Here is a 22,426-nt window from a genome sequence, read left to right as displayed (position 1 = left end):
ACTCTCCTTTTAAACTGTATTCTTGTTTATTAATAACAACTTGTTTTTACTGTCATATAGTATTTTATACCTGTTTTTTTTTGTATAACTATAATCATGTGGCGGTGTGGTGCTCATGTAGAATGCTTGGTTTGCTGATAACGCCACCTGGGGGAGTTTCGCCCCCAGGAAATTACTAAAAACTAAAGTTATACAATTTAATAAAAGGCAATCAGGTTCGTTTGAATACCACAGGCAGAGACAGTATAAAGGATGACCAGAGGTGGGGAGATGATGACCAGAGGTGGGGAGATGATGACCAGAGGTGGGAAGAGTGGTTACGGCGTTTTGATTGATTGATTGAAAAGTTTATTAACAGCTTGTATATTGGGTACAGTACAGTACAGCTCAAAACATACAATTGTTAAGGGGATGCAGACCAGAGAAAGACTTTCGTCTTGTTTACATCAGGGTCCCCCATTTCCAACTTTCCCTTCCCAACTTTTACAGCCAGGCGCTGCCACAGAGCCCACCAGGAAGGGAGAATGTTTATGGCACCCCTGGAAAGAGGTTTAAAATGACTGGTGAAAATAGCCTACTTAAGTTTATTGAATTAAAAGTTATCTATGGGGAAATTCATACATACCAGCCTGTGCGGCCAGTTGCAGCCACAGAGCCCACAGGGAAGGGAGAGAGAGACCCAACAATCCCACGGCCAAATCTGGCATGGTGCAAAGCAGCGTCACAGAGGGAGGAGACGTGACGTCCGGTCACAATCATATAAAAAGATGTGCCTTTACCTCACTGGTTGGAGAAAAAGCTTCTTATATTCGTTAGCATAGCTAGCTAACCAGATGCTAATAACAAAGAAGGTATGACTGTATGCTCAGTGTGACAGATGAACAGATCTCCACTGGGCTTTCAACTAAAGACACAGCCACGCAAAAACTGCGGCATGTGTACGGCTCCTTATGGGTGCTGCAATTTTTAAAGTCCCGGAGCGGTGTTCTGGTGCTCTCCGTCAGAACTGCACCCCTGTCAGACGAGACATATACCACGTGATGACACGTTAGGCTCGTGTTGTGTTCAAGGACCATGACCTTTGCCAGGAAAAACAGGGACTCGCTTGTTTAATTATTTTGCGGTCTAGATTTCTTAATTTTTTTTCTTTTTTGCGTGTGTTTATAAATTACCTCGAGGGCCATACCAAATGGTCCTGCGGGCCAGGGACGTGCACAGGTACGGGCTAATGTTGCCCGGGCAACGGCTGGTTTCCCCTTTTTGGCTGACCTGCCCCTCTGGAGAGAGAGGGTTTTTTTTTTTTTCCTGTTGTGGTCGAATCAACATGATAAGCCACAATTAGTATTGTAGTGTCTCGCTGCGGGAAAACCATGGATGTATAATAAAACACACCAGCTTCATTTTTCTTCTACTACTTCTTCTTCTTCTCCTTCTTCTTACATGTAATTGCCCGCGACATTTTGAATAAAGAACTTGTGTGTGAACTCATTCCACAGTATGACCACAAAAGTGTTTTAAACCAGGTATACCTACGTTTTTATTATTTATGTTCTATATCGCTAAGTGTGTGATTACACATGTTACGTATTATAGCCATGATTATAGTCTATATATTGTTGAACTTTCCTGTCGGCTCCCAGACCGTGGTCGAGGAAACAGGGGGGATGACTCTCTGTCGTCTCCCAGCCAGGGAAGAAGCAACACGCTTCGGGTTCAATAACCCACTTTATAAAATGACTGGAGAGAGGCGAGCTCTTCTTGGGAGGTCGTTGCATTTATTTTGCTCTTCTGTTTCACAAGATACATCACAGACCTATGCTTTTTCCTGCTGCCTCGTTTCATTTCCAGAAAACATACACCGCTCGCTCACTCTCGCTCTACCATACCCACATGCACGCACCACACCCCTCTCTTAAAGGGGTAGCGATCTCACTCTGCATGACCCTAATGTCATAACAATATCATATGTATTATACTGTATTGGTGCCGGTGCGTTAAGACCACCTCCAGAAGTCGGATTTTGGAAAATGGATTTTGAGTTTTCTCATGGCGGGACTTTACTTCCTCTTGACACCGTCGGTTATTTACAAAAAAAACACCTATATAGTTGTTATTGTGCTTCTGTCTTTCTGTGTCTTTTCATCTGCTCCGTAAACTCCTATTAAACATCCATGAGACGGGCCGCTCGCTCTCTTCTCTTGATCAACCTCTCACAGGAGAACACTTCACTGCCCCGCTTCATTGTAGGATTTCTGCCATGTCTACTTTAGTTTGACCATCTCTGTTATTAAGTTATGGAATACTAAATAAATAAGTAATTAGATACCTTACCGTTACTGCGCTCATAAAGAATGATAAGAATAAGAATAATGCGTATTGAACTGGTTTCATTAATTAGTGAGTTTATTTAAGGTAATTATAGAAGCCCTATGTTATCAGTAGCCTATGTCTGCACAGCAGTTATAATAGTCAAACTACATTGAATTGTCCCCATTTTTTCTTTAGTTACTAACATTAGATATTTTAATGAGATATGGACCGCAAAACAAAAAATGTCCCTGGTTTTCATTTTAAAAATCAAGGTACCGAATGCAAGTAGTCGCCTTAGCTTATTTTGTTATGAGATGATGATGTGAATTACTGTTCAAATTAGTTAATGTAATAATCGTTTTGGTCTTATATTTTTTTTCGGGGGGATGCCCTTTTTCCAGTTTAGAGCAATAGTCCCCTCCAAATGTCTGTGCACGTCCCTGTCGCGGGCCGTATACGTCCCGGGGGCCGGAGGTTCCCCACCCCTGGTTTTTGGCACTACAGTATGCTGCAGTGTGGGTAGTTGAAACGGTAATATAAAAACAAGCATATTGTTTTTCAAATTAAGATGTTTTTTTACACCATTTCTCCAATTAACCAACATATAAGTCCATACTGAAAGAAAACTAATTTGTTGCAGTTCCACATTGCTGGACATTATTAATATGCACTATATATAACTATATTCGTCCGTCAAAGAATCAACTTCAAAGTCCTCCTCATTACTCACAAAGCCCTCAACAATCAGGCCCCCCCCCCTACCTCACAGACCTGCTGCACCACCACACCCCTTCCCGCTGCCTCCGCTCATCAGAAGCCAACCTCCTATCCATCCCCACCCACACCAATCACCGGACCTGGGGGGACAGAGCCTTCTCCGTCGCTGCCTTCTCCGTCGCTGCCCCCTCCCTCTGGAACTCACTCCCACAACCCATCAGAGACTGCACTGACCTCACCACCTTCAAAAAACTCACAAACTCACCTCTTCAATCTGGCTTTTAATGTGTGATTGTTTTTGTATTATTTGACTTTAACTTTAACTATATATTTATTTGTTGTTCCTTTATTTTATTTTCACTATATCTGTAAAGCGTCTTTGAGCACCTGTAAAAGCACTAACAAAATAAATATTTTATTATTATTATATAACTAGCTGCAATACAATAATATAGAAAAAGGGTCAAGCAAAACTCATTATAAAACACTAATGTAGCTTATGTCATTATGAAAAAACAATCTGGTGCACAGTAGGTGACCCATGGTATGATGAAAATAGCAATAGTTTCACAGGATTGAATTTGGATGGAAGAATTGTTATGCGAACATGTGTTTGTTGAGCAGACATAAAATCTGAGTGCCATCAGAAGCTTGAGCTTTATCAAAATAAAATAGAGTGAGACGGATATTATAGTGAACCCCAATTAATAACTGGGCCACCTCAAAATCATAACTGATTACTTAGCACTATAGATAATAAAGCAACATAAAAATGTAATGATCCTGCAGATGAAAACTTTATTGCCACAGGTAAACATGGCCTTTTACAGTGGTTAATGTCAAACAAGGGTAACGTCCAAACTCTTAGCTCCACAACTCTTTACCCTCTAAAGCGCAAAATTGTAATTTCTCGCAAATGATGGAACAAGACTTTGGAAGGCAATGAATTGTCCTTGAATATTTTTGTCTGAACAAGTGTTGGAAACCTGATAACACTCCTCAGAGGGGGGGGGGGGGGGGGGGGGGGGGGGGGGGGGGGGTCTGGCTGAGCCGGCCGGCTGGCACTGACACTGCCACTGGCTCTGCGATTAAGCCACGGGAGCCATTTTGGGGCTGATTATTCATGGTGCTACTGTACTGATGTTCCACTACACTGAATTCTCTCATTAGGTCATCCGGCTCTAAAGGCCATTACATTTTCAGTCAGCATGAATAAGTCAGAGAGTTCTGCCTCTGATCATGCCGTGCAAAGAGTCCCCAAACTCATCATAGGTGCTCTGCTGAAATATAAAAAATGAAACCCCCTCTCTCAGCACAGCGGTAACATTTTCTCAATTAAATATGTGAGAAGGGCAAGGGTTGGCGGCGGGTTATTTAACATTGTTTTTTTAAAGCTGAGCATGTGGTGCCAACAGACAGCATTTCCAAAAGTATCGATCAGAGATTTGCAGCGGGTAAATGACTCCCAAAGGGAGCACTGTAGCAATGCCAAGCCTCAGAATGTCTAACTGACTTAATGCAGATATAAATCGCCATTCCAATCAAGGCCTTTTTATTTGCGATCTTGAGCGATGCAATACGTCACCTGCGCTACTGCACGTTTTCGTCAATAAAACCCTGTCAAATCTGTTAAATGCATGCTGCATTGACGACATGATTTATAATGTTTCCTTCCAAGGAGGTACTTGGTGCTGCGGGTTGTTGGCTTGCCACAATTACTCATCATTGTTCTGTATTCCCTAGGGCCATTTTTTATGCTTTTCACATCGAGATGCATAAATAATGTCAAAAGGCACGAGCAATTAGCATTAATTAAAAATGAACTACTATTAAAGCCTCTACATTAACTAATAGCTTAAAAGGATTACCCCCCAATTGCTTTTCAAGAGATTGTTTAGACGTCTCATTTACAAAGTGAACAGCACACCAAATGGAACTGTTAATGCAATCAGCTAAAAAATGAAATTAAAAGAAACCATCAAGAGCATGGAGAGACATTAGAGAGAGAGAGGAAATGAACTGTTCACCAGCAAGGTAGTAGGCGAGATTTTCCAGAGCCCTCTGTGCAATAGAAAACATGTTTATTGCTGTTTGCTGCTGGCCAGAAAATGACCGGGGGAAAACAAAGACGAATGGAGCTATTGACTTCAAATACGACCCTTTGAAAGCAAAGCCACAGCCCTATCCATCGCCATCTATTGTATTCATGAGTGTGACCTGGGGGGGGTGAGATGGGGCTCGGGGGGGAGGTGATGGGTGCCCACCTGCTCCACTCAGCCTAAGACACTAGCTGCCAGGAGATCAAACAGGCCTCCTCGCTTCCCTCTGTTCTCCCCTCTCCCCGGCACAGGTCCCATATAGGAGGCGAGTGACCCACTTTTCCTCCCTCCCTCTGCTATTACCTGGAGAAAATAGGCTGATGTGGTGTGTGTGAGAGTGTGTTGAGTGGGTGGTTTTGCAGTGCTGAACAAAAGCTTCTCATCTTCACTTACTGTTCAGAGATGAAGGAGTAACTAGGACTCCAAAGAAAGCATGTCCTTTCTTATCAAATACTATTGCATGTGAGATTGTTTCTCTAATGGCTTGTCTTGACCTAGTCTATGTTTTGTTTCTGTGCTGCTGAAGTGGATGTTAACTGAGCTCACTCAGATCTAGTGCATTATCGGGGGGGATCTCTTTGGGATGGCAGTGTTGATTTGAAATCAACTAGACATGCGACAAATTTGCCAAACAAATGGATAATTTGCCGAACACTACAAGACCAAATGAAAGTGATGATAACGCTTTGATTCCAACGCGCCGGTGTAAATTGTTTACAATCCTCGGGGCTTTATGGAAGGAAGAGCCATCGCTTATTGTTTTCACAGGATCAGATTGATATTGATCGTCTCTGACAGCTAGCATCATGGTACTTAGCGGCAGTGACCATTTTCTCTTTGGCCCTGCACTGACTCCCCCTCTGTTGGATCTTTTTGTCAGCCGTGTAGCCAGCTCTCTTTTTCTGCCTCCTTTTACTACCCTCTTAACATGTACTTCATTTTTTATGTCCTTTCCACTCTTTGTCTGCTTTCTTCTCAGGCCTCACTTGGTGACAGATTACATGGGCATCAGGAATGAGAGCTTTATGAAGATTGCTGCCGTGGGGACGTGGATGGGAGACTTTGTCACAGCGTGGATGGTGAGATCTCAACTCTTGAGGCCTAAACAATAGATAGTGTTGCTGCATTTATTAAAAGGTTGTATTTAATTTAAAAATTAAATTCTACAATATTATTAAAAACACATTTGTATACAATTCTCTTTTAGCCATGCTAGCAGCTTGGTATTGTAACTTGCAAATATTCATGGTCCCCAGATGACGAATCCAAAGTGATTTTGGTGAACGCTTCACTTATCATGCAGCTCCGACAGGTTGCAATTTACCACTTGTTTGACACTAATAATTTAACCATAATTAATCAACACATTCCAGCTGTTATTGTTTTGTTTGTTTACTTTCACATGAATTTCGTCTGTTGCCATCAGGGCGTAGATATGCTCTACCTGATCAAAGGACTAATCGCTTTTCAAAATCTTTCATCCCTTCTGCACTCAAACTTTTAAATTCTTGAAAGGCTTTTAACTTGATTATTTATTTATTTATTTATTATTGTGATGCTATGAACTATTTATAGTGTAAATTGGAATTATCCACATCTGTGCTCCCGGGTGCATCTGTGTGTTTTCTTCTTGTATGTTCCTGCCTGTGTACATGACATAAGCTGCTGCTCATAACCAATTGCCCCTTTCGGGATTAATAAAGTTGTTGATTGATAAACATTAGCATGCTACACCAACATGCTAAACCATTTTTTTAGAATTTGTTTTCCCATACCTTACCATTAGAACTTTAACCATGTTTTACTATTTATTAATAGGCCACATTGTCATATTTTAGAAATTGTATACAAGTAATTGTTTTTTATGTTGGTACAAAAAGTATTAATATTTGATACCAAGCCCTCACTAAATAGTAGTATGTTGATTTGCCAAACACTTGCATTTTAACATTCTAAAAGTGTGTTAATAACATCCAGTAACAGTCACCGTAGCTAATGGCTAGCTGCAGGCTTGTTAAAATGCCGATGTTAGCACATAGGAATGCTAATTCTTCTTAATTTTCCCATCCCTACCATCTTTTTATCTATACCTCATGAAGTAATCTTGGCATTATGCTGATGAAAGTTAAGCCTCATCTGATATTAGATAGATAAGTCTGAAGGGATACATTGGAGATAGGTTTTAAGAGCTAAAGTACATTTGATACACCCTTTTAAATTTGCTAATCAGTAACAATGGCTTTACTCCGGTATCATCTGCATCACGCTCACTGTGTAGATGATTCATTGCCCCACTGATGGCATTCAAGACTATCATTTATTCATCCATAGTTCTCTACAAAGTTTCCATCAAAGATCACAAATGTTATTTTTGAATATATCAAAATCATATATGAAATGCAAAATGAAGCTATTAGTCACACACTTTTCTAATTACTATGCCAGGTATATCCTCTCCACTGATGTAAGGCACACACTGAAATGCGCGCCGCATCCAGATCAATCTAATACCAAATCTTTAGAGTAACATGCGGTTTGATCTAAGAAGGGTCAAAGGGAACAATGAATGCATGGGGGGGGAGAGAGTCTGTTGATGTAGAGACCTACCTTTGTTCATTTGTCAACATTAAGAGAGGAGGAGAGCTCCAGCGGGAGTGGACTACCTGTGGTGGGAGGAGTGGAGCTTTGGCACCGACATGCACACAGCTGAGACAACTTGACATGCTCCCTCACCGCTCACATTAGTATTCTACAGTACATACTGCAGAGAAGAGAGAGGGGGAGGAGGAGGGAGGTAAGGAGTAAGACACTGAGGTGAAAGGGAAATGTAGTCTGGTCAGAAGGGAGACGTGGGGGAGGCAGTAAGTGAGAAGGTGAGTCGGGGAGACAGAGGTGTGTGTGTGTGTGAGAAAGGAGAGTAAGTTGGGCCAAGGCAAAGTGCTGATTCTAGAAATTACTCACAAGGTTTTTACATTCGATTAATTCAACAAGGCACTTTGAAGATGACCTCTGTGTCTCCTCCGCCGAGCAGATTTACAGTGTGTCTTCCCCAGATGAGTGAACAGGAAGTGTCTGTTTTCGCAACGCTGCAACGGCGAAAACATCTCATACATTGCCTGATTCAAATCCTCTTTCAACACGAGCTACAGTTTCTGCAGTGAGGCGCTTTATTGACGAACTGACCTTGCTTCTGCAGTGGCTCCACACAAAGAATATAGTGGAATATTTCATACTTGTGTTTAAAATGATCTCTGAGTCTCTGTATCAGTCAGAAAATCTACTATCTATTGTAGTAATAACATTATCAGATGTTAGAGGCAGTGAAAGACAAGTACAACCACAACATTCATATTGAAACAAGTCGATATTTCTTAAAGGCAATAACACAGTCATTCGTGTGTAATCACAGATGTTGTGTTATTCAATTATTTAATACTTTGATAATGTGTTTTAATAATATGTATTATTAAAACAGATTATAATTGAAATGTTTGAGTGACTTGGAGGTGGATTTATGAATTTCAGCCGTTACACACTGTCACTGTTTTTACAATATTTTGTTCCTGCATTAGTGAGGTCAGGACTCTCAGGCCATTACATATGGAGCCTGGGAGATGGTTACCTTAGCTTAGCACAAAGACGAAAAGCAGAGGGAAACTGAAAAAGCCTGTCTCGGTCCTGTCTCGGTACAAAGTTGTAAAAAACGATCTACCGGATTAACACGTTGTATCTTGTATGGTAAATTAGAGGGGGGAAAAAGGTGAAAAGTGACTTCCAGGAGGTAAACGCACCTCGAAACGAAATTGGGAGGCAACAAGATTTAATGCGTCACATAACTTCACTGGTGCTGTAGGAATATTTTGTTAACTTTGAACACAGCCAGGTCTAGTCAAAGTAAAGCTGTTTGCCTACAATTTGCTAAAATAATCTGTCCTTACTTCCTCTAAATCTAATCCTCATAAGTAATGAAGTGATACGCATGTTTCTTTCTGCAGGTGACAGATATGATGCTCCAGGATCAGCACTACCCAGACTGGGGCAAAGCAGCCAGAAGGTTCTGGAAACAAGGCAACAACAGGATTGTTCTCTTCTGGTATGTTCTCTTCAAGATAAACTGTCTCTATGAGATCATGTGTATATTTTTTGCACATAATAAGATTTTAATCAATGTATCTGGCTACTGGCTACTGAAAATATGATATATTCTTACTGTGTGTGTGTGTGTGTGTGTGTGTGTGTGTGTGTGTGTGTGTGTGTGTGTGTGTGTGTGTGTTGTGTGTGTGTGTGTGTGTGTGTGTGTGTGTGTGTGTGTGTGTGTGTGTGTGTGTGTGTGTGTGTGTGTGTGTGTGTGTGTGTGTGTGTGTGTGTGTGTGTGTGTGTGTGTGTGTGTGTGTGTGACGTGGTCTCTCCAGCCCTCCGCAGGGTTACACACAGTCAATAGCCGTGTTAATCTTCCCTCACTCAATGTCAGCACCTTTAATTAGGAGAACAGGGAGAAAATCAATGGACACAGCAAGGTCACGGGGCAAACCATAACCCTGCTTTCTTACTTTCCTACCACAAGCTGTGACCCTTAAATAACTGCTAAACAAATGCTGCAAACCATGTCTGATATGCCCATTACCAGACAGCCAGTAGGAGCGTTCCCTGTTTAGATGCATTACACCACCAGTGCACGGTCCCAGCGGCGTTTATTCACCAGAGTGGCTCAGAGCTGTCAGTCAAACACGACATGTGAACGCCTCTCAGTGGTTCATTTCAGGGTCATGGTGAGAAGTGAAGGATGTAAAGAAGACATTGCGGTTGAAACAGTTTGACACTGTTTGATATTTACACAGAGAGGTCTCACACTTCACAGACAGTGAGTTTAACATGTCCTATCGCCGCATCGATTCACCTGCAATTAAAATGCAAGCAGTCAAATTGTTCTGTGACTTTTTCTGCAGCCCTTCATTTTATTGACACATGGCCCGACTCACACCGTCACAATCAATGCCGGATTTGACAAGCTTTCGTTTGAAATTCCGAGCTTGAAATATGATTGATAAATGCGTTGCTGGATGTATCTTATCATAATGCACCGAAGGGGTCAGGGACGAATTGTAGAGGACAGTGCCAAAAATCAGGCAAAGGACTCCCACAGCGGAATAATAAAAACCCTTTAAATGCTTCTCCCATACATTTGAAATGGGATATGAGCTGGCATTCACTATCTGCAATGCAGCCAGCCGATGTGTGGTGTGAGAATGCTCGCAACAGCACAGCAATCACAGGGTGACATTGAGACACAATGCACAGTGGAGAATAATACCAGCCCTTTCCTCATCGTGCCATTCTTCATATGGGAAATGTCCCAGTAAACAGTGAAGGCAGGACTACAGCAGTGTGACACAAACACAATTCAGAGAGTGTGAACGATTGCAGAAAAAACCCACAGCAATCACTGCATGCAGGTAAAAGATACTTTGGCTCATGTTAAATATGGAAATACATGGAAATATATATATGCAGTAGGGTTTTGAATTGCATTGTCTCTGCATCCACAAACAGACACTTTTTTCCTCCTTGCACATCCATCTTCCTCGAAGCTTTATCTTCTGCCATTTTTCAAATCCAGGTAAAATCGTTCTTCAACACATTATTGAGTCTGTAAGCAGAGGAACAGAATTAACTGATTTATCTACGTGTTTTTGCTTTTGACGTAGGAAAGGAACTGGAGCTCTTTGTCTTCCAAGATAGACAAAATTAACTGTTCACATCTTCTTCTTTATAGATATTTTAACGTTCTTTCATGGCCCGTCTCCTTTTGAATGTGCGTCAAACATTGATTTATATCCCCTTCACTGCTTGCCTCTTTTTACTTCCCCTCCTATCATCCCCTCCCCTTGGCTCTTTTTTCATTCCCTTTTCCTTTCCTCTCCTTTCTTTTCCCCTCTCCTTCCTTTCCTCTATTCTGCATTCCTTCCCTTTCCCTGCTTCCTTCCTGCTGCCAATCCTTCCTCTATTCTCGTCTTATTTATCTTTATTTGACCTCCTCTACAGGACTGTGCTCATCATTCTGACCTCGGTGGTGGTTCTGGTCATCAGTACGGACTGGATCAGCTGGGACAACCTGAACCGCGGCTTCCTGCCCAGCGACGAGATCTCCAGGGCCTTCCTGGCCTCCTTCATCTTGGTCTTCGACCTTCTCATTGTCATGCAGGTAGACCGCTCCCCTGTGGCCAATTAAAAGAAGGGATCTGGGACGTCTCTTGGCTTATTCCTCTACCCATCTTGCCAGTTCCCCTCCCTCCCCTGCTATTCATCAATGGGGCACTGCGGCACAGAGCAGAGACGGGTGTTTGATCACTCTCAGTTGGCATTCACACAAACACATGCACACGCACATATATACACCCACAAATATATAGACATACAAAGGCTTTTAATTCTTTACATTTCCTCTCTGTCTGTCCCTCCGTCCCTCTCTCCCAGGCCTCAGCCATGAACTCACCCTTTACTCCCCTGTGAGCCTGGTTTATTTTCTTTAATGATGACTCACAAGATTGGAGTTTTTCTCACTTTCTCTTTCCCCACTTTTTTTTCCCAGCCGATGTCCTCCCTCCCACAGGAGAGTGTAAATCAATAAAGCCTGTGTCAGTGGCTCATGCATATGCAAATGTGTTTGTCTGGGCATAACCACATATCTGTGTATTGAAGGGGAAAGAGAGTGGGGAAAAAGCGTTTTTTTTTCTCCCGTTGTTTTTTTACGCCCGGAGCTAGTAATGCCGGCCAATTATGTATGGGGTTTGACTTCCAGCCTAATTCAACAGGGCTCCTCCAAATGCTTAATGAACATATTTCACAAGGCCTTGTTGGTGGGTATTAGAGGACACGTTGCAAGACTAATATTTGGTATCCACTTAATATATGTTTCTACTCGGTTGATTATGCTAATTACTAAAAGCCTGCAAATTAATGGGAGAACATCTTCTAGTGTTATAAATACACCATTCCACAGAAACCTGGCAACTGCACTACTAGTATTCCTATGGCAATATGTGTTAGAGCAACTGCACCACTAAAAGTGACTTCTACACTTATTCATTGAAACTATTCATTATTATAAGAAGGGCTTGTGGCCGCTCTGGCCTGTAATTACTTCTCACTGTGGTGTTTTTCTCATTCATTTACCCAATTATTGTGATTATGCAGATATACAGAAACAGCTTATAGTCTGCATGCATTTTCTCGCAAAGATGCCAATGTCTTGCTGAGGCCAGCCTTTTTAGAAAAAAAGCCACAAATCTGATGTGACATTAAGGAAACGCTCCTTATTTTGACATCTCCGTTTCACTCCCTTAGACAGTCTGGACCAGCGACTCCCTCTCCCTCTAACTTGCTGGTATATCACTCCCCACTCGCATAGATTTGTTTACGACAGGCACTTTTCATTTTCTGCACTGTGTACAGAGAGCACGTTTACAACAGTTATTTATGATTTAGTTAGCCTGCGCTGTTAAACGGCCCAAGCACTGGAGGTCGACGCTGCATTCCACCTTTCAATAAAAATGCACCCGCCACTCTCCCAACAGCTCCATTCGCCTCCATCTTGGAGCACAGGGTGCCATTGTTAATCTCTCACCTTCATGAGAAAATCTGAGTGTTGTTGTTCTCAAACTAATTAATTCCACAATTAATGACCTGCCAGGATTTGCCTCCAAGCTGGGTTTTTCCATATTTTCGAGCATAATTGTACTATTTCTCCCAGCTGAATGTCAGATATCTATGCCCTTTGTGTATATGCATATACACATTTACATATGGGGATCATATGCCTATACACACTATCAAATTATTCTTCCCATATATGTCTTGGAGACTCCTTATATTCTGGGATAGAGGTGCATGACTTGAATACTATGCCTGTTAGTGCTATAGCAACAGATACTGCAGATATGGAAGTGGATGACTTAATTAATATCCAGGGGGCCATCAGCAAGCTGTTATGCTGTTCATATATATAGGCATGGGAGACTCTGGATCACAAGAGGATACATGGAATGTAACATGGTAATGTGAAGCCGTAGCTCTGTGCAAATAATGATAACCGAGGGGAAATGTTGCTAATATAAAAATTCTAAGATTATGTGTGCTTTTTTTGCTGTAATAGAGTGATAAAAGCTCCTATGCGAGATGATAAAGTCAGCTCAGTGGAAGGAAACGTTTCTGAAACATTTTAATTTTCATCGCTATCAGTGAGTGCCAGTTTAATTACACTCTTTCATTATGCAAAGTTAATAAATACAGTTTGTGTAGTACACATTTCAGTTTTAAAAGTAAGAATGTACTTACTGTAAAATAAAGATAATATGGCCTTATTTTCAATTTTTTACATTAACATTTTTTATTTAAGGAACCACCTTCAGCGTCAGATTTTTTTAAAACAGATGTTCTTATTGGATGTTGCAAATGATTATTCTATCAAACTATTTAATATATTACAAACATTATTTATCTTTTGAACACACTAACTGAAGCATATGTACCAAAATGTAGGAGGTCTTTCAGATTAACTCAATATTAACTGTTCTTTATGATTTAGGCTAAGTAACCCATTTACATTGTATTGAAGGGAAACTAGTTATTCACAAAACTGATCACAAGCCCAATAAAGGTTTTACAGATTTATTGACAAAAGGATTTTGAGAACATTGTGCTATCTACTCTACATGTTCTTGCCTTTATTTTTCTGTATTTATGTTTCTGTTTTTCATATGCACCTCATCAGGGTAGTGACTGCTATTAGCCACCAAATATAACGACACTCAAAAAGAGCTAAGCGGCACCACAAGGCATGGGCAGCTTCTAAATGTCCGTTTTGGTTGCGTGTTGATGTGTTTTGACATGTTGAAATCCCAGTGCACATTAGAACACTCCACAGTCCTGTAAACACACAGTGTAGTCAACAGCAGCTGGCACCAGGTCTGACCTCCAGTCAGTGCACGAGGACACTCCACAGGGACTGAACATCACCTTATATGAGAAAGGCATTGTTCAACAACCAATAAAGCACAATACATGGCTGTTTTTTATCATGAGAATGTGGATATTTGAATGTCATCAGTGTTCTACAGCGGAGACATTATCACAGTCACAAGGTACATTGATATGCTTGTGTGTTGTGTTTCAGGACTGGGAGTTCCCGCACTTCATGGGTGACCTGGATATGAATCTTCCAGGAATGTCAACTACGCATGTGAAGGTCAAGCTTCCTCTCTGCAAGAGTATCTTTAAAGAGGAGTACCACATCCATATCACAGGTACATGCCGACACGTGCACTTGTTTCTTGGGAAACCCTCTACCTTTACTCAATAGTTTAATCAAATATCACCCGTATTGTTTGTGATTACCCAGCAGAAATAACCCGATTAAATAGCAGAAGAAAGAGAAAATGTCCACGGTATACTGTAGAAAAACTTAGAATTTGGTCTAGTTTTCTCCCTGCTCTAGTTTTCCATTTCCCTCTATGTGGGAAACAGTTTGATGATTAAACCACAGCATCCATTTATAATACATGTGTAGCGATCTGACACACAGGTGGCTCCACCGCTGCAAATGTGTTTCCCGTTCCTCATGTTCCACCCTGCCGTGCGAGTCGCATCGCTCATCGTCTTTCCCGTCTCCGCGTCTTAATGTTCTCGGCGAGCGAGTGTATTTCCCATTCGTAACCATCTTCCCGCTTTCTCCATTTTGTTCCACCGTGTGCACACGCTGACTCACGACTATAAAGAGAAGGCAAAACCAATGTTCCCGTGCTAAATGTTAAGCTGTTCAAACGTTCAGTGATTCGCAAGAGGTTGTTAACCCTAATGCATTGCATATCCATTAAGCATTATGGAAATGGCTCCGATGCGACGTGATTGGTTTAACTAAAAGCTTATTAACAGCATATCTCAGGGAGGGTAAAGGGAGAGGTGTCACGTATACCCCGGGAGACATCTGCCCGCTATCAGTCAACCTGAGGAGATGGCTGTCTCGTGATAATGTAGTGATCTCGTTAGAAGATACTGTTGAGGGAGTAGCGCTTACAAATGGATCTGTGTCTCAATGCCCGGTTATATGCAGAGGGAGGGGAGTTCCTGATAAAATAAATGTGACAGCATATCCGTCTGTCTGCCTCTGCCCTCTATATCTTGTTTGTATTTGTATGTGCTATACATCAATGTGTTGTTTTCTCTTAACTTTCTGTCAAAGATAGCCTTGTTTGTATTCTAACAGAATGTCTCCTTACAGGTAAGTGGTTCAACTACGGTATCATCTTCCTCGTGCTGATCCTGGACCTGAACATGTGGAAGAACCAGATCTTCTACCAGCCCTACGAGTACGGTCAGTATGTGGGCCCCGGTGAGAAGATCTTCACAGTGGAGGAACCAGAGACTCTCCGCTTCTTCAACCGGAGCACTCTCACCTACGAGTGGCGCTCCACCAACATAAATCCCGACAGCAACCTAACCTACGTGGAGCGGGACATGTTCCTCCACAGCCGCTGGACCGGATCCGGCCTGGACATCAAGTGCCTGGCCTTCATCCCCAGCCTGGCTGCGTTCGTCCTCTTCGGGTTCTTCGTTTGGTGGTTCGGGCGATTTCAGGACAGCGAGACGTTCCCGGAAAATCCGGACAAGTCGTATGAGAGGATAAAGAGGAAGTCGCCGTCAGAGTACAGCAAAGAGATGGGAGTGACGCCAGAAGAGGTGCCCATGAACATGAGTGACAGTCTGAAACGAATTGGAACGCCAATGCTTCTCTCGGTGGACGGGCAACATTTCGGAGCGACGCCCTCTACGAACTCAACTATCTCCATGGAGACCCAGGAGACACATCCGAGCATCGTGATTGACAGCGCAGAGCAGGAGGAACCAGCTGTCTCTTTTGATGTCCACAAACTCTCTCCGTGACCTTATGAACTCCTGAAACTTCATTTATAAATGAGAGCTCAAGATTCAGTCGGTCAACATCTTAAGACGTCTCTTTTTCCTTGGACAAGACCAAGCTTCAGTAGAAGTTGACCAAAAACTGTTCATGAGATTTGGAAAATATGGACAAAGTGATGTTCCATGATCACAAAGGCCAGTCCTGATGGCTGTATTTGTTTGAATATATTTTTCTAAATCTATTTTTTAAACAGCACCGAGTCTGATAACAAACACAGAATGCAAAACTTTTAATTGACATGGTGCTCGCTCGGGTTTTGCATTTTCATAATTCAATTTTGTCACGGGGAAGCCATTGTGGTGCCTATATACCAGAGGAGTATTTATACAGTCATGACATTGCAGCCAGGTGGAGTTTATCGTATCACACCAATGTTACAGCTACACTAGTGCCTTGATATTTCATATATAACCAGATACAGACTGAAACATATTCAGTCTATGCTACTATAGGCAACAAAATGGAAGATGTCCAAGTTACAGTATGCTTTAACGTCTTATTTATGTATCACCTGGACAATTGTTACCTTATTTTATCCTATGGCTTTATCATTTTAATGTATTATCATGTGACGTCAATCTCACTCCCACTTCTTGTTAAATGACATGATTATGAACATTGATGACCTACATTACATTACATGTTACTTGTTAGACGCTTTTATCCAAAGCGACTTACATACTCAATACTGTGGACAATCCCCACAGGAGCAATTTGGGGTGAAGTGTCTTGCCCAGGGATACAACGACATGCTGACTGCAATGGGGTTTGAACCTGTGACCCCCTGCGCACAACCCACTGCGTCACACGCCGTCACCAGCGCCATATAGACTGAACATGAACCACGTGACGATAACCGTTTTTGGACTTCCGTTGTCGTAACTCTTCTATCTATATGGCGCTGGCCGTCACCTATTCATATCCTCTCTCTTGATATTAGTTACAGAGATATTAAATGCAATCAGCTAACATCAAATAGCTAACCAACAATCCACCTCATGATTGCTCGTGTGGCCGCTGCAACTGGACTGAATACCAACACAGTCAGAAGGGTGGTTTTGCCCTTGGCATAAACACGCCATTGAAGTGCAGAGGAGGCTTCTGCTCCAAAGCTCAGGATTTCTTTATGTCTAGATAAACCTTAAAAGGTTTAGAAGCAGTATTTTCAGACATGGTAAATGCATGAAGACTTATTTATTTATTTATTTATACATTATCCTAGTGTTAAAAAAAAAGAAATATGATGTTCAAACACAACTGAAACCTTCAGCATTTATCTGGCTTGAAAAGTATTCACTGCCTTTCCACATATTCTCCTATGCTACCAAATCTCATTTATATTGGGAGTTTTTGGTCCAAAAAGCATGCCCTTCAGTTTTTTCTGTGAAGTGCAAATACTAACTCAATTACCAAATTACTAACTAATGATTTTTTAGGTGTGGCACTTTCAATAAGTAAAAGTAATTTGACCAAAGATACTGTACAACATGTTTAAGTGTTCTCAACAAATAATGCTGCATAAGTTGATATGCTAATTTAAAGGAGCTATATTCACGATAGACAGAGTGGAATGATAGTATGTGTTATTGCACCACTCTGCAATGTCTGCATTATAATGGACTGTAATGTAGCTACTATAATGTCCTGGAAAATGATTTCCCAAAAACAGAGAAATATCAAACACTAACCACATCTTTTGCTTCCTAACACAGTTGTGACAGAGTTTTGTTCAAACATTATTATAAGTAATGAGCCTGGGGTGTGCCGCCAGAAGTTACAGAGTCCTGCATAATTTAACTTTAATCATTAATGACTCAATTTTCTTTTTCTGTCTTTACATGATTTTTTTACTTACGTCATAATGCATCTTACATTTAATGTGTCTGCTTCTTTCCATTTACAGTTTTCATTTCGGAGTTGCTCAAATTTAAAGACATGTGTGTTATTTTGAGATGTGTTCATAAGCAGCAGCTGTCTGATCTCTGATTGGTCAGCTCCCATGTATTGGCAGCAGTCTGACCAATCAGAGCAGCTTCTCTGTGTGTTGGATTTCATTTTTAGGTGTCACACTGCTAACATTTCTTTAAAAAGTTAGTTAATACACCAACTAAATGTGCCTCGAATTAATGAATTGAATAGTTAATCAGTGTAACATATTTTTGATGTGATAATTTGTTAATTTATTATATTTAATACTGTAAAACGTAATTATTATTACGGTTGCACACCCCTGACTGTGTGTGTGTGTGTGTGTGTGTGTGTGTGTGTGTGTGTGTGTGTGTGTGTGTGTGTGTGTGTGTGTGTGTGTGTGTGTGTGTGTGTGTGTGTGTGTGTGTGTGTGTGTGTGTGTGTGTGTGTGTGTGTGTGTGTGTGTGTGTGTGTGTGTGTGTGTGTGTGTGTGTGTGTGTGTGTGTGTGTGTGTGTGTGTGGCCGCCTTTGTGTGTGTGGGTACATTGTGGAGGTGTGTATTTGTGTCTGTAAAGGATGTTTTATACAAAATAGTGCATGTTGTGTGCGTGTCTGATTGTGTGCACTTGAGGCTTGAGGAGGGCGTAGGTGTTTGCTACACTTGTTTTTTGACAAAGGCCATTCTGTGAAGAGGTCAATTTATTTAGCATAATTGGTTTGCAGCTTTTGCTTCTGTAATTATCCTTTTATACATTACAGCTCTTTGAGGACATTAGTGTCTCACCAAAGGCCAGCAGTTCTCTGGACTTGAAGAGTGTAATCTGTTTGTTATGTATTGTGTTTAGGTTAAAAGTGAGGCCTTCCTCTTTGTTGTTTTCATTTAATTGTGTTGCAAAGCTGACACTTCCTTCAGTCCCTTTGTGTTTGTGCTTTTTACTTAAAGCAGAGTAAATCTTTTGTCAGTGTTTGCTCAATGTATGTCTGTTGAACCTTGTGTTGACAATAAATTAATACATTTGTTATATACACTATGGAGCTTTTTTGACCCCGCTGTTTTATTCAATAACATCAGAAAGTCTTAAAACAAGGTTGCTGAAATGGTTATCAAGTAAAGTTCTCTTTTTTTTTTTAATATGCTTGGGAAATGGTTGCCAAGCAACAGCACAGGTCAAGCTTCTTGCAGCTGCTGACCCAATTAATACGGCGATACGAGAAATAATGATACTATCTCCACAAGGTCTCTTGAATATATAGCCGACATACACATGGCACCCGGCTCAGATTAGTATGAGGACGGCTCGGGGAGGGTCCGCTGCTTGATTTATGCCAGTGGGAAACAATTTGAATTTGTTATGTGTTCTGTTTCCCAGCAGGATTAGTTTACAGAACATCTATTTGTGAAAATGAGTTATAGATTGAATTAAAAAATCTGAGGAAGGAAAAGTGAAGAGACAGAATTGGTTTAAGGCTCTCAAGCCGGGGTCAGGACCTCTCCAAGGGGTTATCGTATTAAACTGACGGGTCGTGAGGTTGCTCTGCTACAAAAAATGTAATTAATTATTATTGTAACTTCAAAATTCAAAAAAAAATTCCCTTTAAAAACGTTCAAAAACATGAAAAATGTCTCATGTAAAAAAAAATAGGAAAAAAGGAATAGAATAGTATATTTTAAAAAAAAAAGAGTCATATAGTATGTAGAAATATGAAAATATTCATCGTATGGTATGTCGAAAAAGATTTTGAAAAAATACTATGACTTAAGACCAAGGGGTAGACCTAGGACCAGGTGGAGGGATTATATCTCTTCGCTGGCCTGGGAGCGCCTTGGGATCCCCCAGTCAGAGCTGGTTGATGTCGCCAGGGAAAAGAAAGTTTGGGGCTCTCTGCTGGAACTGCTACCCCCGCGACCCGACCACGGATAAGCGGAAGAAGATGGATGGATGGACTATGACTTAAGTCATGCTTTAGTATTTAAAAAGACAGTTTTAAATAATACCATAGTATTGCATGTCAAAAATAACATTATAAAATGTTCATAAAAAGGGAACCAGAAGCCAAGAATCCTGTGAAATGTATTTGTATTTACAACATTGTATTACATACCTCACCACTCGCTGTAAATTCTCCCTAATAAGAGCATCTGCTACCTGCCTTTAATGTTAAAATATAAAACAATCCCTATTGTGTGAAGGCCCAGCAGCTGCATCAACACCTGAGGTCTGGGAACATATTTTCATTTTCAGAGTATTAGCTGTTTGTCTGAGGCCTCTTCCAAGTCTGCCATTGGGCTGAGAGATGAGATATTGATTTCTGGAGGGCCTTGCAATAATTGAGAGAACACATCAAAACAGGAGTTTCAAAAATGTTTGTGGGGTTTGAAGCCTGATGCCCGACGTTGTGTTAACAGTGTATTGACTAAATCCTGTTGGCAGCGTTCGGGATCGATTGCATTCGGCCTTTGATTACATTTTCAAAAAGCTGCTTTTTTTCATGACTTTGGATCTTATGTAGACATTTTGAGGGGGGGGGGGGGGTTACCTTAGTGGGTGATTGGCTAATGGTTACACAAGCCAAAACATCGTTATGACATCATAAAGTGGCCAAAATCTGATCGGCTCATTTTCAGACAGGTTTTTATATAAATGGATCAGGACAAAAAGAGAGAGAATCTTTTTCCTGAAACTTTCAGAATCTCTTAACGCAGAGGGGACGCATGTGTATGTATAAAATACATGAAAAATAGGATAATAGGTGACCTTTAAACTAGTAGGGTCGTGTCTAAAGCTAAATGTAAACCCGAAAAATCCCCCAGAGGAAGCGAGTCATGACTACAGATCAACTGGAATCTCCTCTACTGTCTTTGAGCTATTCTCCAATTAGATCAGTGTATCATGTCCTGGCAGGGCCCATCACTCTGTGCTGACAGCTGCGTGACTCTGGGAGACCCTGTGAAATGTATCAGTGCAGTCAGTCGCAGCCAGAGAGCAGGTTTCCCCCTCTTCCTCCCCCCCTCAGCCCTTCCTCCCCCCAGGGAAACGCCATTCTTCTGTAATTCCTCCTTCTGGTTTCTGATACCTAACAGAGCGACATATGGCACAGATATATTTCTCAACACATCCAAAAACTCACTTAGAGGACTGAATCCCAAGACAGGGGTTTGTGATAATGATGTCTGCTTTACTATTCCTCTGTGGGGGAAAGGGGATTTGGTTTTATTCTAATTCTTCTTAAGTCCAATTTAGTGAATAATTAAGTGATGACTAACTGTTGCACTGCTTTAAGAATGTGTAGCAGCCAGGGACAGAAACTACTATTGAAGAAGTGTTGCGTTTTAGATATTGTACTTATTTAATTTGACCATTTTTGTCACCATTTTGGAAGACCTTTCTCACATTGGAAAACATGACACACGATAACAGAGAGGGTGAATATGCATGTATAGGAAAATAATAGAGATCTGTTGTTCTGTTACAAAACATATACAACTATTCAACACATTCATCCTGAGCTTGTACCTTACATCTTGACTTTGGAAATGTTATTGGAGGACTCTGAAGGTTAAAAAAAGGAAACAGATTTCAGAAATGTAAGATGTAACAATGCAAAGAAACAAAACAAAAATGAAGTTTGAAGAAAGTGTGATTCACGGTCCGTTCACTAGCTTTCATTACTTCCAATGCTCAAACAGAAGTAGCTCTCTGAATGTGGATTTTTAAGATGTTTCCTTGATCGTGCTTAATGATAACTGTTATTACAATCTCTCCTTAAGGGGGCATTTAGTAAATGTGAGTATAAAATGTTATTGCAATAATCGTCGTTGGTATAACCTCACAGTACAGAAAAAGGCAGATATCATCAAAGCCAGGAGGATTCATCATCTGGGAACCATGAATTCAAGATTAAATGGCAATATTTCCTATAGAGGTTGAGATATTTTATTCTTAACCAAAGTAGTGGAACAAACTAGGCTGGGCTAATAAAGACCATGTTCAGGACAAGCTTTATGAATCACTTAACTGGCAGAGCTCATCAATACCAACACATGTAACATCTGGTTTTCAGACGTAACATGGGGGTACAGCTATAGCAACAGCCAATGATTTGTCTCATAGTTCAATTAGCCAAATCCTAGTACAGACATGTAAGCAGAGTGAATCTGGTCTTGATGAACGGTGTCTATCCTGATTGTTTCTGCTTCATCTGCAGCTACAGTCCAATCTGGAAAACAAGCCTCAGTCACGGTGGTACTGTGGAGCATTTATATGTGTTTGTTTACATAAAGACAAATATGGCAAAAGGGATCTTCCTTCTTGCTCTGGCTGAGACTCTATATGTTTGTGCATTCAGTCAATCCTGCAGATTTCAGAAAACAAACAAATAGAAGCTCAGAGTTTGCACTGCAGTGATATGAGGTAAA

At 41.1% G+C, this 22,426-nt stretch overlaps 1 protein-coding gene across 2 annotated transcripts in view; it reads left to right on the top strand.

Annotated features, from left to right (window-relative positions):
• The window catches only part of tmem117 (transmembrane protein 117), a 45,718-nt gene extending 27,286 nt beyond the window's left edge, over positions 1 to 18,432 (top strand). The window contains exons 4-8 of one of the 2 annotated variants that reach the window (XM_034218744.1): positions 6,106 to 6,205; positions 9,122 to 9,219; positions 11,169 to 11,328; positions 14,299 to 14,428; positions 15,403 to 18,432. In XM_034218744.1, coding sequence (XP_034074635.1) covers positions 6,106 to 6,205; positions 9,122 to 9,219; positions 11,169 to 11,328; positions 14,299 to 14,428; positions 15,403 to 16,064 — 1,150 coding nt within the window. In that variant the 3' untranslated portion in view covers positions 16,065 to 18,432. The remainder of the gene's footprint in view (positions 1 to 6,105; positions 6,206 to 9,121; positions 9,220 to 11,168; positions 11,329 to 14,298; positions 14,429 to 15,402) is intronic. The other variant, XM_034218745.1, reaches the window with a different exon arrangement.
• The last annotated feature ends 3,994 nt before the right edge of the window (positions 18,433 to 22,426 follow it).

The sequence above is a fragment of the Gymnodraco acuticeps genome, unplaced genomic scaffold (assembly GCF_902827175.1).
Source record: "Gymnodraco acuticeps unplaced genomic scaffold, fGymAcu1.1, whole genome shotgun sequence".
In the NCBI taxonomy this organism is placed as follows: domain Eukaryota; kingdom Metazoa; phylum Chordata; class Actinopteri; order Perciformes; family Bathydraconidae; genus Gymnodraco; species Gymnodraco acuticeps.
Note: the sequence above shows the minus strand (reverse complement) of the source record. Positions and strands in the feature narration are given on the sequence as shown.